At 40.8% G+C, this 20,081-nt stretch overlaps 1 protein-coding gene across 1 annotated transcript in view; it reads right to left on the bottom strand.

Annotated features, from left to right (window-relative positions):
- Positions 1–426: 426 nt before the first annotated feature.
- The window catches only part of LOC139454287 (uncharacterized), an 82,013-nt gene continuing 62,358 nt past the window's right edge, over positions 427–20,081 (bottom strand). Inside the window, exons 8-18 of the mRNA XM_071235907.1 lie at positions 19,777–20,004; positions 17,517–17,771; positions 16,891–17,133; positions 13,692–13,970; positions 12,655–12,828; positions 12,372–12,545; positions 9,914–10,087; positions 9,346–9,519; positions 8,113–8,286; positions 2,887–3,057; positions 427–1,289 (exon numbers count right to left, since the gene is read on the bottom strand). Of these exons, the coding sequence (XP_071092008.1) occupies positions 946–1,289; positions 2,887–3,057; positions 8,113–8,286; positions 9,346–9,519; positions 9,914–10,087; positions 12,372–12,545; positions 12,655–12,828; positions 13,692–13,970; positions 16,891–17,133; positions 17,517–17,771; positions 19,777–20,004 (2,390 nt within the window). The 3' untranslated portion in view covers positions 427–945. The remainder of the gene's footprint in view (positions 1,290–2,886; positions 3,058–8,112; positions 8,287–9,345; positions 9,520–9,913; positions 10,088–12,371; positions 12,546–12,654; positions 12,829–13,691; positions 13,971–16,890; positions 17,134–17,516; positions 17,772–19,776; positions 20,005–20,081) is intronic.

Genomic DNA, 20,081 nt, shown 5'->3' with positions numbered 1-20,081 from the left:
TACTTGTCTCCTGTAGCAAGGTATCGGAGAGTCACAGCAAGTTTAAGACCAGGGTCCAAACTTTCTCTGTAATTAGTATTTTGTCTTAATATTGTTGGGCTTACTCTTTGAAGTATTTCATCAAACATTCTTGGTTCCATTCTAAGGTAATTGAAAAATGAACCTTCGTCCTCCAAAAGTAGCTCGTGCAACAATTGGCTATAATGTCCGAATTGGAACCTTCTTTGATGCGTCAACCATGGGCGAACCCACCAGGTTCTCATTTTCCTTCTTCGTCTGTTCAGTTTGCGTTCCATTATACCAATACTCATTTGGTGTAACAACAGTGCTTGATGACCTTGTATGATAGCAATTTTCAAGCGCTGGTTGTTCATCACTAGTTGCATCACCAGGAGTTGACATAGACTGATAAAAAATCGTCTGCAGATGAGCCTTTTATAGTCAGGATGTTCAGCTGTCGCAAAGAAGGCAGAGGCATCGCTGAAAGGTCGTTGAGCGATCGCCATTGGTCGTAGAGGGGTGGCAGCGCGGTTGTTAGTTGCAATAAGGAGGCAGAGGGGAGGCAGAGGGAACGCAGAGGGAGCGAAGAGATATCGCACAGTGAACGCCTAGATCGTTCAGGGAACGCAGTTACATTGACAAAAGTAACATATTTAGTCGCAGAAGGAAGGCAGAACGGTCGTAGGAGAGATTACACCAAAAGAGAGTTTTCTTGAGTAGGGCGACCCCACTGCGATCTAGTCAAATTTTAGGACGCAGAAAGAGCGCAGAGCGATCGCCGTTTGGTGTAATGGCCCCTTAACAAGATGCACGACGCCGGTAAATATTGTTATTCGTGTTTATAATCGCACATCTGTTCGTGACACAGTTCGCCTATTTCAAAATACAGTGTAGGCCTCACATTACTGGGCTTCTTATTATAAAATCCACGACATAGTTTGACTTTCATCTCCGTGCACTGAAATGTCGTGTTATTCCGTGTATTAAATAGTATATATCCGATACAAATACCACTCCGAATAGGACTCCAATCACTGATATCGCAACATAAGCCATACCATGAGATGATTTTCTCTCGTCAGGAAGGCTTTCCTTTGACATTATAAAGGATGTCAGAGTTTTCGTGTCTAAAGTTAGGTTTTTGGATATTTCTCCCAAAATGTCTTCTTGTTTTCTTGGCACTTTGTTGATGCAACGACAGATACATTTTTCAGTTCGCGTTCTTCCGTATTCATCAACTGGTAATTCTGTTGGTGTAGATGATGACGTCGTCAAGGGAAACGGGGCCTCTGCAACAAGAGCAACTGACATATAAACAGGACATATAAATACAGGAGTTTGTAAAGGAACAACTTACATTTTCCAAGAACATTTGAACCGCGTGATCTGTAACAAGGATACATGACATCACTGGCGGATCCAGTGTGTGGGAGGGATGGGTTGGGTGGGGAGGAGCGGGTTGGGTGGGGCGTCGAATGCGCACGCCTTTCTCAGACACCTTGCATATTAACTGCGCATTCCACTCTCCATTCGTCACCACTCGCCCCTTTCCGTAACTTGCAAGAAGACCCGTCCCCCTATCGATGAATGTTATGTGCGAAAATACGACAAACCAATCAGGATGCGCGTATGATTTCAAGTTCTTCGTCAAAGAATCCCTCAGAAATAAATTTTGATTTTACATATGTATTGCATCTAAACATATACCAAAGACACAGTTAAATATGTTCAATCATACTGTATAATTCCACATGTCCCGATGTGCTTTAAATTGCATCTGAAATATATATAATATATGGGGAAATAAATGTGAACCATTACGCAACGAGTTGACAATTGTTTTAGGTATGCCCGTTTGCGCTAAGACGTAACCCAGTCGCAAAAATGGCCATGGGCCATGATAGGGGCACGAGTCGCTATTCGGCTTGTCCCGGAATAACACGAGTTGGTCACGAATGATTCCACTCCGTGACTTGGCTATGCACCCGCAACCCCCAACCTCTCGGTTTTTCGAAATCCGGAATCCGGAATCCGGAATCCGGAATCCGGCTATGAATATATGAGAAGTAAATAAGGTATTGTGTGTGTAGTACACAGGGTTTACAAAATGAATTTGGTTTGGTTGCCGAGCGAGGGGAAATACTAGTACATCATGCATGTTTGAGTTTATCAGGGTCAACATAACGATACCTGATGTCGTTATTTAAAAATACGTCAACTACTTGTTTTCGCATTACATCAATAACCTTGGTCTGGCAATTGTGAACAAGCACACACGCCGAGACGAAATTTCTATGTAATATTAAGCACGCCACAAAGACATAATGTGCATGAATCAATTCCGATTCTTGGTTTGTATCTTAAATAAATGTAATTAGTTCTTAGTGGAAACAACCATAGTATTAGGTGGATCCATTGATCGCGACTTTGTAAACTTGACATTGTTAACGTGTGTTTGTGTAACTTGATGTCAGAATCCTATTCATCATTTAGTTTAGTGTGGGAACATTTACCCTGCCAATTAATGACTGCGTGAGATGAAATATTTGTAGTTTTAGACACTTCAGTATTTCAGCTTTTTTACGAAACCGATTCTAGGTTTTTCAGCACCATTCCCGTGCTTTTGTGTGTCACGAAAGCGGTAAACGTCTGAGACCTGCATTACTTCGGACTTTCCTCTCACGTCAAGATGACACGCCATGATGTAACGAAGTTACTTTGATCGTAAAAAAATATTAGGTACGTGTCGTGAGAGGGCAGAGTATTGTTAACTCTCACCACAGTACAAATGACAAACCCCTTTCCATAAGTATAAGAAATATCTACTGAAAGCCTCTCCCACTGTACGATTCTGACTACATCTAAGTATGAGTCTATGATTCTTACCTTCACACGTAAAAGAAGGGATTTCCCAAGAACCGTTCTTTTCGCAGGTAACGGAGGCAGAACCTGATGATGTAAATCCATCTTGACAAGCATACATTGCTGAACTGTTCACCCAGGTGCCGGATATGGTTACACTGGCGTTAAGTACGGACGGGGGACTGCCGCAATCGACTTTAATAAAAGAAATTAACTAAATTTGACACTACCTTGAAATTCACATTTTGGATGACCGCTTGATGATCAGTGTTTGCGGTCATATTATACTGGTATTATAGTGCATCTGTCGCAAGGCGAATTTAGATAGAACACTTTATGACACTATGATTTACATATGTCAGTAACCGCCTCCGTGGTCTAATGGTAAAGTGTCCGCCGGGAGAGCGGAAGGTCCGGGGTTCGATCCCCAGCCACGTCATACCAAAAGACATTAAACGATGGTACTTGTTGTTACCCTGTCTGGCGCTCGGCATTAAGGGGCTAAAACAAGGACTGGTCGGCTCGGAGTCAAAACATATGACGTCACGTCAAGCATTATGACGTCATGATATCCATACGGCCTAACCAGTGGACTTCAGTGGATTCTAAGACGAGTAATAATAAATATCCTTACAATTCTAGATTTGCCATGCATAACCAACGCAAAGTCGCTAAGGGCTTACAATGATCAGTTGAGATCAGAGGAGAAAAAATGAAGTGGGAAAGAGGTTGGTTGTTGTCTTTTGAATTCGGTACCTACCATACATGTATACCACTGCATTCTCATTTTTGTTCACGTCTAAAACATGTGTTCGTTGAATTGTCTACACAACATCAACATAGTGTTAGGTGAGTGAGTGAATATGGTTTTACGCCGCTTTTAGCAATATTCCAGCAATATCACGGCGGGGACACCAGAAATGGGCTTCACACATTGTACACGTCTTCGGCGTGACGAGCGAACGCTTTAACCACTAGGCTACCCGACCACCCCACATAGTGTTAGGACTGGTCAACGGTGGTTTACCGGGAAAACTTCACGGCATTTTCTAAGTATAAAAAGCCTTGAAATAGTTTCTTTTATTATCTGTATGGTGTGAAACTATACTATAGTTGTATAGTGTGAATATTCTCACCAAGACACAAAATATCTGGCGTTGTCCAACTTCCGTCTGACTGACACGTGATCTCTGTTGACCCTGAGGCATGCGCAGTGCCGTCAACGCATGTGTACTCCGTGGTGCTATTGATCAGCGTGCTGTTGTAAGTCATATTTGTGGAGCTTACGTGAGACGGGACACCACAATCAACTGTAAATAAAGGGCATATTGAGTATATACATGGTGCTTCTTGTTACTCTGTCTGGCGCTCGGCATTAAGGGCGTAAAACAAGGACTGGTCGTCTTGGAGGCAGTATATTCTGTCTGAGGTTTGCATACACGTTAAACTGCGACATGGTATCTCAGTGGGCTGACATTATAAAATCAGCATCAGTCAAAACAGGCACACTCATACATGTACGTGCATGCACGTCGCTATATAAGTTGTATAATCTGGGACGCGACGTTAAACCCCATTTTACTTCACCTCATATAACGTTAAATAAAAATATACTTATTTTGAAACTAAATAATGCATCTTTCAATACATATTCATGAAAATATCACCTCGACATTGAGGTCGTGATTCTCCATTTGCACGTGAATGTTTATGAACGGTGCACCATTTGGATGTTTGCGTGTTTGTTGGGATCATGGTTCTCGTACACGTCTTTTATTAACGTGAACAGCACACAGTGATTGTTTAGCTACGACGCCGACCACAGGACCAGAACCAGTCGGTAAAGCCAGCACAGTTGGACCAGTCATCGGTTGACATTTGGAACAACATCCCCCATGCTGTTTTCAATCATCTGGTGTCTTCGATGCGCCGCCGTTGGCACGGCTGCATCCATGCAAATTGTGTAGACACCCGATACTGACATTAAGTAAATTATTACACCACCCTTCTTTCAGGGCGTGTCGCTCTGTCTCCTGCTACAGGTATGGGTTTTGTTAATGAATTTGTTATGACATAACATTGATAAAACATTGATCAGACGAATGTTCAACAACATAACAGTTACACCACTTTAAATGTTACACAGTTATTTTCTTCCGTCAGTATATAGCATTTCTTCTCTAAGTGTTTCTCTGAAGGTCATAGTATTTTCTTTGTAAGGCCACAGAGGGAATTACATTTGATATTTATATTCTGTATATAATATCGACACTTTCCTGACTTATCGTACAGTGTTGTTTCAGTATATGCTCATCTACTGGCTCCATGGCACTCACCTACATGCTTTATTATTCTCATCTACACACTCTTTGTCGCTCACCTTAAACACTCTTTGACGCTCACCTTAAACACTCTTTGACGCTCACCTTAAACACTCTTTGACGCTCGCCTACGCGCACTTTGACACTCACCCACACATTCAATGACACTTAGTTACACGTTCTCTGACACTTACTACATGTATTATGACACTCACCTAACTATCTATGGCACTCACCCAATTCTCTATGGCACTCACCTACACCCGTCATATGCATGGTACTCACCTACACACTCTATTAAGGGAGTCTCCCAGACACCTGTGTTCAGACACGTGATGTTGGATGATCCATTGACGTGTGTAAAGCCAGGAGTGCAAATGTAGGCCGCGGTGCTATTCAATGTTGTATTGTCAGTGATCACAACAGTGTTGGCAACAACCGGTGGACTGCTGCAGTCGACTACAAGCAACGCAGATACATGGTTTTACTGACAAAGCATACAAAATGTATGCCTACAATAAACTGAAATATAATGAATATGAAAATAAAACAAATATATCAGCCTGAAATCACTCGAATGGATCATGGGATAATAGCTGTACATCTTTCAATGTCACTTACAATGTGATGCATTTTTTCAATATTTTGTCCCGCCTACGTGGTCTAGTGGATTGTGCGTCTGCCCTAAGAATGGAAGATTAGGGGTTCGATCCCCGGCCTTGTAATACCAAAAGGCGTTAAAAGATCGCACTTGTTGTTACCCTCCCTGGCGCTCGGCATCAGGGGGCTCAAACAAGGACTAGTCGGCTCGGAGTCATTATGCTGTGTCTGAGTGGGGTATTCGTGTTAACCTGCGGTATGGTATCTCTGTTGGCTAGCACTATAAAATCGTCATTACTCTGGTATAGTACAAGCAGCCACACATACACAGACGCATGCATGCACGTCGGTATATAAATGCAATAATCTTGAACACGACGTTATAATTAAACCCCATTTTACCTACACCTTCTCAATATTCTTAACGCCACTTTAAACAGTTTGAACTTATATGACGGGTAGGCTGCTCGGCTTTGGAGGAAAGCTCGAAGCTTTGCATGTCTTACATGTTTACCACTCCTGGTGAATCACACGAACTGGGGTGTGGTGCTGACAAATCTAGAAACATAATCAGGGCGAATCTAGGTAAGAACCCAAGACAAAAGGATTCGACAAGTCCAAGGGAGGAAACTCTAGATGCGAATTACTCCGCCAACGACGACTAAACCAGACGTATCCTCTCCTCATATTACTTAAGCCAATTTCCAAACAGTCCTACACAGCCAGTGCTTGTAGAGCATCAATGTGCTAAAACAAGTGGAGAAAAAATTCTAGATCCCGATTTTTTACCTTACATTTATCTGTCAGCCATAACCTTTTACATATTTGTTCCAGTTCATGCCAATAACGCAACAAGTAGATGTTTTAAAAGATGATAACAGAATTTAAACAGAATTGTAATCTAAAAATGGTAATACGTCATGTTTAAAGGACGATGTTCATGTGTACCTTCACAATGTATCCCCGCGTCTTCCCATGTCCCTGTATCGAGACAGGTGATGGTGGCTGATCCTGACACGTTCGCATACCCTGGTTTACACGTGTACTCAACAGTCTCGTTGACGAATCCGTCGGTACTCGAAACCTCGGTCCTGTTTATTGAAGGTGGGTCTCCACAGTTAACTGCAACATGAGGCTTAATTTTGATATGAGTGTAACTGTTTTGCTTTATGTCTGTTTGTGTATATAGCTGTGATTTACGATTGGTTTCTTTTTTTTTGTTAACTGTTTTTGTTTTTCTTTGATGTTTTTGTACTTTATGTTGTTGTTTCGTTCTCAGAAAGGGCGTATGTATCTTTTAGTAATTACGATTGGATCGTATGTACCATGTCAAAATTAATTTTCTATTTTGACATTCCGTGATGTTAACAAACGAAATAGCCGTTGGTGCTATTTACCGGGAACGAGACAAATATATCTTGATCGTAACATTACCAACATGACATGTAATTCTTATCATAAATCAATGTAATATCATTAACCAGTGTTTTAAACCAACTCATTGTTGAGCTATTTTTTCATATTGGCTAGTGTTGTGCACAAGCAGCAGTAGCTAAAGTGACGTAAATCCTGCTGGGGTATCATGCAGGAAGCTTAGGAACCGTAAGTCCCCATGATCCCCAGCGAGGTAGCCTACAATGGTTACTGGTGGCCTATAGTCCGTGTTTTAAACTGTATGAATCATATTGTTGTGAAAAAATATGTTTGATAAATTTGTTTTTAAATATAACTTTGTATTCACGAATAAACTTGCTCTCGTTGCTATATGGCTGAAAATAGTGCCGTTGCAAGGTTAAATATACATATTGCCTGAAAAATGAGACTTGATTTAAGTCAGATTCATTGAAACTAGTTGGACTCCATAATTTTATCTCCTCGCTTTAATTTGGTTCTACTTTGATCTTAAGAAGATCAAAGTAACTGTAAATAATTAAAAATGTTTCCATAAATTAAGGAGTCTGATTAATTTCAGTCAATCTGTCTAAAATGATCCAATCTCATTTTACATGCAATATGTACATATCCTGAGTGAATCAGTTAATAAACATATTTGGTTAGTGTTAAATACCATCAGATATTTATATATATAATGGCCCTTCAATCTTATATTCATTATGAACATAATTTTGGAAAATGTAGATTCATGTTTAGTTTCATGTATAATTCTAATTTGGATTGGTTAGTATGGCATACACGGCTGTCGGAAGATGTCCACGGAACAGGGGTTATATACCAGTTTGTTAGTTTAACAATCATTGTATATAAGATCATCTTATGAGTATAAGATAACTGGAAATGTTTAATTTACATCAGCTTTGGTTAGTCTCACCAAGACACGAAATATCTGGCGTTGTCCAACTTCCGTCTGACTGACACGTGACCTGTGTTGAGCCTGAATGGTGCGCAGTGCTGCCAACGCATGTGTACTCCGTGGTGCTATTGACCAACGTGCTGTTGTAAGTCCTATTTGTGTTGGTTACTTGCGGAGGGAGTCCACACTCCACTGTGAGAACAATATAAAGTTTATATTCAGATATGATATGGTATTTCATTCATATGCAGTAGTATGCATTTACAGTCGCCTACCTTCGCTGTCCTACAATCTCTACGATGCCCACCTACAGCGCCCATTCCAATTAAATAGTCGTTGGAGCTATTTACCGGGAACGAGACAAATATATCTTGGTCGTAAAACTTCCAACATGTCTGTGGTGCCGTGAGGAGCAGGAAATCAATGCAGCCCGATTTGAAAAAAAAGAAGGCTTTTATAGACGCTTCATTTGATCGATGGTTTCATTGTTAATAGTCACTGAGAAGCGTTCATTCTTTCCAGAACTGACATATGCATTCATGTGGTCTGATAATTATTCACTATTCATTTCATTATCGTTGAAACAGTTTTGTTAAACTTCCATTTATTTCTGTTTCCATGACATGGACATGACTAACACGAAAAAGAAAACGTGTTGATCCTGTTCAGATTAAGTGAGTGAGTGAGTATGGATTTACGCCGCATTTGGCATAAATACATTAAAATTCCATGTACACATGTGTACACACAAGAATGAGGATCATATCTTACAGTCAATGTCTTCAATCAGACAAAATGTATATTGACTGATTCACATAGGCAATGTCCTTAGAGACTGTAATTTTCAGTCAATAAATACGAAGATCAAAGTAACTGCAAGTAATTAAAAATGTTTCCATAAATTAAGGAATTTCAGTCTATCTGTCTAAAATCCAATCTCATATTTCACCCAATATGTACATAGCCTGAGTGAATCAGTTAATAAGCATATTTGGTTAGTGTTCAATAGTGTTCACTATGAACATAATTTGTGCATTAGTATGCATTTACAGTCGCCTACCTTCGCTGTCCTACAATCTCTATGATGCCCACCTACACTGTCCATTCCACTCACAATACACGCTCCATGACATTGACCTACACACTCCATGACACTCACCTGCGCTCTCTATGACGCTTACCTGCGCGCTCTTTGACACTCCACCAACACGCTCAATTGTTCTCAACACCCTCCATATACATGGTACTCACCTACACATTCTGTGAAGGGAGTCTCCCAGACACCTGTAGCCAGACATGTGATGTTGGTAGATTCACTGACATATGTAAAGCCAGGGCTACACCTGTACACCGCGGTGCTGTTCAGTGTTGTATTGTCAGTGATGGCAACAGCGTTGGTAACAACTGGTGGACTGCTACAGTCGACTACAAGCAACGCAGACACATGGTTTTACTGATAAGTCGTTCATACCTATTCTAAACTAAAACTTAAGAAAAACAAATGTCTATGCCCAATGGGCAATGAAAAGTAGATGCGTACCGATGTCATTTACAATGTGATACACTGTCTCCATATTCTTGCTATTCAACAGGAGTATGTGAGTTTACTTTAACGCAGGTTTGAACAACGGTTCCAAAATCCAGATAATATAATTATAACTTAAATTACATTGTCATCTATAACATCTTACATTGCCTTTTTCATACCAATAATGCAAAGACGTGTTTTTCTTTCTTAAGATGATGACACATTTTTAAAGAATTTTAATCCAATAATCGAAATATGACGTCATGTTTATAGAACCATGTCCCTGTGTACCTTCACAATGTATCCCCGCTTCTTCCCATGTCCCTGTTTCGAGGCAGGTGATGGAGGCTGATCCTGACACGTGTGCATACCCTGGTTTACACGTGTACTCAACAGTCACGTTGACGAACCCGTCGGTAGCCGAGACCTCGGTCCTGTTTATTGAAGGTGGGTCTCCACAGTTAACTGAAACATCAGACTTACATGTAGCTATGAAAATAGGTTTGCTTTATTTTTGTGTTTGTGTATTTGGGGATATTTGTAGTTGTTTTCTTTGCGCTGTACTTCATTTTTGTTGATGTTGTCTTGTTTTGCTTTTTAATTGTCTTGGTTTATATTTTCGTGAGGGTGGGGTCTTTGTTTTGGAAAGGTGATTCTCCGCGTGTAGTCATAAAAGCTTGGGTCGCGTGTTAGTGAATAAAAATGATTTTAGCTGTTCACTTTTCTTTATGTAGAGAAACGTTACAAGCTTCTTGTCCTTTTTATCGGGAACGAGGCAAATATACCTTTGTCGCACACTACAAACATGTTTGTAGTGCCGTGAGGAATAGGAAGCAAATAACAACCGAGAAGTGTCCATCCTTCCCAGACCTGTCATAAGTAATCATTTGATTGAATAAATATACTTACGTATCATTATTTATAAACTTATTCCATTTTCTGCTTCCGTTCAGATGGTATGCACATGATCCACAAACAGAACATGCTCAACGTTGCGTGTGAAACACGGTGAACCTTTTTTAACCAAGATTTGAAATTCCAGATACGTTTGTTGTGAGATAATTACAATAATAAATAAATCGTTCAGTTACGAAATACAGTTGTATAATATACTTCAGTGCGAAAGAAGTTGAAAAAAGTGATATTTTCATTGCAGTGAACACAACACTTGATATTTCACTGCAGTGAACATATCACTTTGAAGGAACTATTGTCATACAAGAGTTACCTACTCGCAAATAATTATAGATGGTCATTTATGGAGTTAAAATCGCTTGTTGCCGTTTGTTATTCGCATGAAAATGTTTCGGTATAAACTGTAAATTTCTCATTTAACCCGTCAAACGAGACTGCTCGTTTCAGAAAAGGGCCATTCTTGTTATTTGACCAACGGGGAGTTTTCGCTTGCAACAGCGGTCTCGTAGATTTCAAGAAGTCTTTTGTATATTACCACATGCAAACGTATGATAAAGAATTTTATCATATAATGGGTAGGTTTCTCGGCAGGATAAAGCCAACGGATAAAAACGATATCAGTTGGGGTCATATGCGGATAGAGATGCAAATATCAAAGGTCAAGTAGGGACTACTTTCACTGTTTATAAACAAACATGGCGTCGCCCTCGTCATTCGGCGATCGAGTCAGAATTAACCATCGGGAATCTGGATAAACTACAGGGATAAATGCTATCATCATCAAAAGAACAGTCTAATATACTGAAAATCATAGTCTAAATGTGACGTAGCTAAGGCATTATATAAGTTTTGGCAACTTTGGCGATATAAATTTCGAAACAATTTTACTAGGGCACGAGGCCTAGCCAAGCGGGATCAGTAGCCATATCTGTGCTTGTAGACCTCTGCGGCTTGAAACCTTCTCCACAAATTAAAATAGTTGGATTTGGCCGAAATATGTTTGAATTGTTACCTTGTTTCGTTTTGTCGCTGTGTGTACATCTGACTACACTTCTTAACGTTATGACAGGACAGACCGACTGTCAACAACGTCTGACCATGGTCGTGACGTCTCATAGACTAGGGTTAGAGTAGCTTCCCTTTGAAAAAGGGCAGTTACTCTAGCGGACAGACCGATGGATTGCCGCGAAAGGTAATTAAAAACAATTGTTGTTTTGCGTATATGTTGCTTCGACACTGTATAAGAAACAGATTTCCGTTGGAACTATATTGGCTACTGTCACTGTCCGACTGACACATCACTTACCCTGTGACGTAATAAATATTAATGCGCGCATTCCAGGAAAACTCGCAATGTTTCGGTAATGTTTGTGAGAGAGGGAAAGCGATTTTGAAGCCCAGAATTAAAGAATGACATTATATGATAAAGAGGTTATTACGCGGGTGTGTTTGGGGATGGTAAATATCCTTTATTAGGAATAAACACTATGTATTTAGCTCACCAAGGCTCGCTAAATACAATGTTTATTCCAAATGCAGGATATTTACCATCCCCAAACACACTCGCGTGATAACCTCTATTTATTGACATGAAATCTGTTTTGCTACTTTTATATACATGTTTTAAGATTTTGCAAACACAGAACAATCTTTAAGTCGCAATTACGAGGGAAGGTGAAATTCCCTGCGTGTTAGCTAGGGATAGTAATGAAATTAGTTTCTTTTCCGAAAAAGCATGTAACAAATAGCATATCCACACACACACACACACACACACACACACACACACACACACACACACACACACACACACACACTCACTATTGTATTGTACCTTCACATGTCATATTACCAACATCCCATTTGCCTGAGTCAAGACACATGACCTGGTTAGACACTGAGAAGTGTGCATAGCCGTCGTGACAAGTGTAATTAGCGGTATTTCCAACCAGTGTCGAGTTGACGTCGACGTCTGCGTGGTCCATGGAAGGAGGAGTGCCACAGTCGACTGGAACGAGAACAATAGCGTGAGGACAATCAGGACAAATTAATCGTACATCGTTAATTTAAGCCACAGTGTGTAATGATGTAAATATGAATCATATAATTATATATACCTTCACAGATCATGTCAGGGATCTCCCATTGGCCAGTTTTGAGACACTTGACGTTATTTGAACCGGAAGCACGCCCATATCCTTTTTGGCACGTGTATTTGGCTGTTCCGTTTAGCAGACTGGAGGAGATGGAGAAGGTAGCGTTATCCACACTATGGGGAGATCCGCAGTGCACTGTGGGCCAAATATAGAGTGAAAACCAATAGTTGCTTAATTGAATTACTCACGCTGAATTATAATTTTGAACTGCAAAAGGTAATATTTATACTTTCCATATAGAAAACTATAAGTCCTTGATAGTTGTTAGTTTGGCATTTACAAGAATGAAACAAACATCATTGCTCGTATACAGATTAACAAAAAAAACTGTAGCTGCAATCTTCCACGAGAGCTATTCTGTAGCCAAACTTTTTGTCATCCTCCTTGTGTACATGTGGATACTTGCCAGCCTTTATATTACTTCCAGGTGAGCAAAGTAGATCTTTGACAACAGGGTTATGGTAAAGAGAAACCGAATCCCCGAGGATCTGAGTGTCTACCGAGCTGATCCATTTCAATTTTGTTGTCTTTTTTCATGAGACGCGTTTGGCAACAAGTGATTTTATATATTTTCAATTATTGACAAAGCAAAGGTTCAGATTCAAATGAACAGCACATCTACCTAGAGGGTGATCTTTGATATGCGTGCGTACACATGAAACGTTTATTATCGATGTAGACATGACATCTTCTGCAAACTCTTCTACCAAAACAGACTGATATGACGTTACACCTGAAAGAAGTCAAATGCTTCGATAGCAACTGAGCAGATTGCTTTCCATAATGCAGAGAGAAAGTATCTGAAATTAACTAGAATGTGAAAATAGTCATGTCGCCATGCTCAAAGTATTTTCTTAACTTTAATTTGAAACCTTAAACTTTCAGATGGAGACATACACACATTCGTTTTGCAAAGTAGGAACCCTTGTTAATCCTGTGTGTAACTGGATGGGCATGTTCACTTAGTGAGCATTAGACTCCTTCGTCACAGAACTTACCACATTCTAGAACGCCAGCCTTCCAGACCGTTCCAGATTCGGTGATATTGAAGCACTGAATGGTTGTATTGAACACCCTCTCTGCACGACATATAGTTGCTGCTGTGAATGTGTTTCGGTAGGTTATAGGTATAAAGGCGTCATTCCAGGTACCGCTAAAGTTTCCGTCTGGTGTGTGCAGTCGGTTCCAAACCAGACATTCGGTGGACGGTAGGAGGTCATTCAATGTTTGGTCTGCATCCAGAACCCAGTGACCTCGTGTCATCTCTGAAGTCGTAGCTGTGAATGGTAAAGTATTTGTGCCTTCAAACATTTTGTGAAGTGTTTTGATCAAATATCATATTTTGGGGCCATGTTTTAGGATAAGTAGATATTATTAAGTTTAATCATTAATGCACCTTTGGATTGTATATGTTTAGTTGTAAGCAACGTGGATTTCCTCTATGCTTTATCAGAACTGACATCTATACTATATGAGTTGTTTTCAATGGTATCCGAACAGCCGAAAGCATCGAATGAGTGAATGTTCACATGTTGTGCCTTCCCATCTTAATATCTATTTCTATTGTAATAATTTCATACTTTGAGGTTTACACTGTTTCTTTCATGCTGATTGGCTGAAGGCGTAGTCACGTGATCTTATATTTGGAGTTAATACACACCTGTGAACGGACAGAAAAAGTTCACACGATGTGAACAATTTTTTGTGAAATTGATCGTGTGAACTTTTGACGGAACTACTTTCCGGGGTTTCCCCGAATTCTCGATCGTTGTTTACGATCAATTCGATTTTCCATTTTCTTTTTAATACCTGCATTTATCAGCAATATAATTAATTTAGTATTTTTGCCTGGTATTGTAACATTTCAGCTGACTTATAAATAAATAAATGCTTTGGTTCTGGTGATTGATTTCGGCTAGCTGCTACATTAAACAAAATGGATTGTCCTTTCAATACTAACAACGCAAGTAAAGAAAATTATTTCTGTAAAATTACTGAGGGGAACGAAATTGATTTATTGAGCGATTTTGACTTTGATGCCTTGTTTTCGGAAACGACAGGAATCTAGCAACAATTAAAACAATGTCGTATCCTGCTCAGATATGGCCGCTGATACAGAGCAAACGCGACTGCTCATGATCAATCGCAAACTAAAACACGATTTACTATCGTATCGGGAAAAAAATCTAAGATTTTAAGAAAACATAATACATTAACATACATTTTTTAAAACAAAACAAAAAAAACTTGCCTACCTGTTTTACTGATTGGTCATCGGGGACGATAAAATACCCCTTAACGGAATTAGAAATCTACTATTCCGGCTTCTGAGTTGGCCGACCTTCTCCGTGCATTCTAGGCCGAGAAGCGGCGGCACAATGTCATGAGGAGACACGGGGCACAGAAATGAAACGGGTATCAGGTCATACAGTAGGTTCATCACGGGTGACAAGAAACACCAGCTAAGCAAAGTATTTCAGCACACTCGACAAATCCCAAACTCCAAATATAACATACCCTGACATTGAAAATTATCACAAAACACACAAGTTTCAGAGCACTCGGTTCAATCCCCACCAGTCCAATCCGCGTCGTCCGAATTGGTTTGCGATTATCAAAACACATGCAACACATTCACAAATCGGTGATATTCCCAATTTGCTCGTGTCATGAGAGGGTTCATGCGTCGGGGTGTTTTCCAGCAGTAATTATAAATTTCATCCTCATGCTCCCGTTCGACTCCAAATGCACCTCTTTACAAACTTATGTGACGTCATATATAAATCCGCGCTTGAAGGTTGACCTAGCCTCGGTGCATATGTTTGTTCAACTTCCTGTTACCTATTTTTAAGATTTGATTTATCCCAAATATTGTTTGTAAATTTGTTCAGTGAATGAAATTATGTTGACATATTTCTAGATTATGTTGTACATATTCAAAGAACTATTTTTCTTTGCGTAACTGAGTATGAGTGGGAAACGTATGTGACCGTGAGCCGGCAAATACCGACAAAATAACATTGTTTTATGTTCTTCGGCGAAATCAGAGGACTTCAAATTTAACCATAAATTGTTACGATATTATTCGGCGAGACAAGTAAACTACAAAGTATGAAATTATAAGAATTGAACGTCAGTTTGGATGGGTTCATTGAAGTGTGAACGATTTAAAGGCGCTGGTTAAACTTCCGTGTGAACCTCCGAGCATTCTTAAGTATAATGCCTGAAAGTCAGTATTCAAAGGGTAGGTCAAACCTCGTGTAATACAATGACGTCGTGTACATTTAGCATCTTTCCCAAGAAGGTCTGGAGCAACGGTCGAATTATATCAGCACATCAGGCAGACCAGTTTCTCTTGCTCTCACAATGAACAGAGTTTCAGAGTGAGCGAGTATGGTTTTACGCCGTTCTAAGCAATATTACAGCATAATCACGGCAGGGGACACCAGAAATTGGCTTCACACATCGTACCCATGTGGAGAATCGAACGAGGGTATTCGGCGTGACGAGCGAACCACTAGGCTACCCATACGCCCCTAAAGTTTCAAAACCATCGCCATGATATGGGCGAAATATCAAACTTTCATATACTGCTGAATAAAGTGTAGGACCACCCGATTCTTTCATATTACCATAGTTAATCTGTCATGCCATGACATATTCTTTCAAATTACAAAAGTTAATCTGTCATGCCATGACTAGTAACATGAAAGAATCGCGTGATCCTTAACTTTGTTTTGTGTAAAAAAACAAGGACGGGATGAGATACTGGTCCTTCTTGGCCCACTGACAATGTCGTTGTTTTAAGTAACGAACAATTTTGTAATGATGCTTCCGGTGTGTAGCTTATCAGATACACATGTATGTACAAATGGTTATATTCACACAATAATTGTTTCTTCCTTAAGTTCATGAGTAACATTTACAAGCTATTTTACTTCGGGCGTATTCTATTACACCATAATGTCTAAATAGAGCGAATGACAATTTTGCCAGTTTCATGAGAAATTCAAACTGTGATCAAGTCCGTTATTGAAAAAGGGTTTTTCTCACCACATATATATCAGCTTTGGTCAAAAATGATCAAATGTTAAAAAAACAGCAACGGATTGCCATCGTCAAAAAGCAAAGCACCAATATCCCGGTAACCTATGTTATTGTCCACGTATATGCAATTGGCATGTCAGACTGACTTACGGCATGTTGGTATGTCACAAAGACCATACTGGCTAGCGTCATTGGACGTGTAGCACCAAGGACGACTCTGGGAGAGTATTGGATTGCGACAGTTTATCATAGATTGCCACCAGTTCGAGAAATGACTCGTCTTGTTGAAGGGGATTGTTGCCCCACTCCATCTAACACAGCTGGCTCCAGTGGCTGTTTTTAGTATAGACCCTTTGTATGTTGACCCTTTATCGTCTCGCAAGCACATATAATCTGAAAATACGACCATGTGAATATAAAGTGTCAAAATATTGTCTCGGTATGCAAATAAACACATCTTCAACAAGAACGCACCTTATCCTTTAATCGGTTATAGCTAAGTGTGATTTTACAAACGACTTATAATGATTTATATTTCTTCAAACTTGGACAATTTGTACACTTCTGTATGGCAGAACATAATATGTGATGCTTAAATGTACCCATGGGGATATCAGGCAACACCAGGAGCTGGGTTAATCTTAGGAACAGACCGTGGAAGAGCTGACGGTAACAGTGCATGGCCTGAATTAGAATGTGCCTTTACAATTGTCGACACGGGTTGTTCCTGGATACAGTCTCCCACAGTGTAGTTCTTTTATCAGAATTCTACCTACCACAGTTTCTGACAGGGCAATACTGCCACTCAACATCCGGGTCGTTGGTGTAGCACCAGAGCCCGTATTTTCCGTCAGGGTTCCTGCAGTAGTTGGCGGCGTCCTCAAGGTTATCATCCGGGAACCTTGATATGTCCGTGTGGGAGTGCGCATGCGGGCTCTGGGAATCCCATCTTTGACAAGGGATTCCTGCTACTGTCGTGTTCAAATGTCCCTTATAGTCGGTTTGTTTTCGATAGCGAAAACACTCCAAGGCTGGACAATAGGAGAGATGATTTGACAATGAGAGACATGCATTCATGTTAATAATATACATACAACCTACTAAACGTACCATATCCTATCGTACCAACACTTCGCCATTTTGTTAATTGAGATACTGTAGGGGGGGGGGGGGGGGGGAGATTTTAAGCGTGTGTTTAGATCGATTGCTTCAGTGAGAGTTCCCTTATGGGCGCTCACACTTTGGCTTCTATGTGCACGTGCAGCACGAGCTGTTCATGCATGATGTGAAATTTCATGGTGATCCGATGTTGCGTCCAGACGCAACGCAACGGTATTGTAAACGAACACCTCAACAATAGCTCAATTCAAATCATAAGTTCCCTTATTTTATGTGGGTAGAGTATTATCATGTACGTTTGTAAATACAAACGCACGGAAAAAGTAAGCTTGTACAATGTGTACGATGAAGGGAAATCTGTGAAGCTTTGCCGGACTGCTGTACATGTATCAGACATAACAATTGCATAGGAATGATAAAGGTTATTGTGCATCGTGTGCTTCTGTATAGTTAGTTATAAGATGTCACCTTGACAAACATACTCTTCAAAAAAAGAAACGCAATACGGATATTTTTGGCCATAAAAGCAAAATTAGCGAGCCAAGAAGTGCAAAATGAACAGGTTTAATGTGTTATAGTGTCAGTGACAAATTTCCCGGAACAAAATGATCACAACAAGCACATGCAAACCATTAGTCGGGAAACATGTGATCGGCCAAGGTTGGGACGACCAAGATTAACCCGCCCCACAAGATCGCTACATCCGACTGCACCACCTACGTGAAAGGATGACCACAGCCACCTCAACTGCATCCCAAATACCCGGACTGCCTAGAATCTCCGACCAGACCGTACGTATACGAAACCGTTTAAGAGCAGCAGGTCTACGAGCAACGACTGAATTGGTGTCGTCAACACAGGGTATGGCCTCAACTGCGACGGAGAGATGTCTGGTTCAGCGACGAATCAAGATTTCTCCTCCGTCGAGGGGACGGTAAAGCACCGGTCTACAGACGTCTGGGAGAACGCTACGCCGAAAACTGCGTACAGGAAGGGGACAGGTTTGGTGGGTGTAGCGTTATGATGTGAGCGGCTATCTCTCATCATGACAGGTTTGGTCCATATCCAGGGCAACGATACATCAACGAAATTCTCCTACCACACGTCCGACCCGTGATGATCCGGGGCAGAATAGGTCCTCGGCAACCAATGCTTGCCCTTAAAGTCGACTATGCTTGTCGTAAGGGGCGAATAACGTGTATTCAATTGCGTGGATCGATGCCCATGATGTCAATCACTGGATTGCCTGATCCAGACTTGATTATTTACAGACCGCCGTCATTCAGCTGGAATATTGATGAGTGCGGCGTTAAACAACAAACAACAACAACCACACGTCCTCCCAATTTCAGCCAATGGCGATGGTGTATTCCAGCAGGACAACGCTCGACCGCATACAGAACGGATCACAAGAGCCTGTCCACACAACAACAACGTTGATGTTCTCCCCTGGCCCTCCAGATCCCCGGATTTGCCTCCGATAGAGCATCTGCGGGATGAATTGATAGACGGCTACGCCGACGTCAACCACAACCCCAGACGTTGCAGCAGTTGACCTTTACGTTGCAGGCCGAGTGGGTTACCATTCCCCAGGATGATTCGCATACTCGTCTCTTCCGTAGGCAGGAGATGTCATTCCGCTATCGATTCCAACGTGGGACATCCGCGTTATTGATGGTAGCTGACCTTCACCTTGGATTTTTCCTGTGTACCGATAACTGAGATGACTACAATTACCAAGTGTACTCTTAAGAACATTTTGCCCCAGTACCATGTACGGTTCCTGATGAAGGAGTAAATATATACTCCTAAACGTCCTGTTCCTCACAATAAAGAAGTTAACATCCAAATATTCTCTTCCTTACGCCTGTCATATATATACATGTAGTGTTAAGTAGATGATATTAACGTATTCACCATCGTTGTACCGCCTCCCATGAACCATTATCTCACAGACTTCTAGTGGGACGAGCACCTCGTAGTAGATGTGAACGCTGACGTATCTGCCTACGGGGAAGTAGTCGCACACGATGTTGGCGGTCTCCCCACGGTAGTAGATGAAGGTATACAGTGTACAGGATGACGCAGGGTACCCATCACGCCACACTGTCACGTTGATAACAGGAGAATCAAGTTTCTTCACATCTGGAAAAAATAGTTTCAAACTTAATGCTCTTCGGTGTTCGCCGTTAAGGCTCTTCATTTTTTTAGATAATTACATT

The sequence above is a fragment of the Haliotis cracherodii genome, unplaced genomic scaffold, assembly GCF_022045235.1.
Source record: "Haliotis cracherodii isolate W230 unplaced genomic scaffold, xgHalCrac1.p SCAF_10, whole genome shotgun sequence".
In the NCBI taxonomy this organism is placed as follows: domain Eukaryota; kingdom Metazoa; phylum Mollusca; class Gastropoda; order Lepetellida; family Haliotidae; genus Haliotis; species Haliotis cracherodii.
The sequence above is the reverse complement of the archived record's forward strand: the minus strand, read 5'-3'. Positions and strand labels throughout refer to the sequence as shown.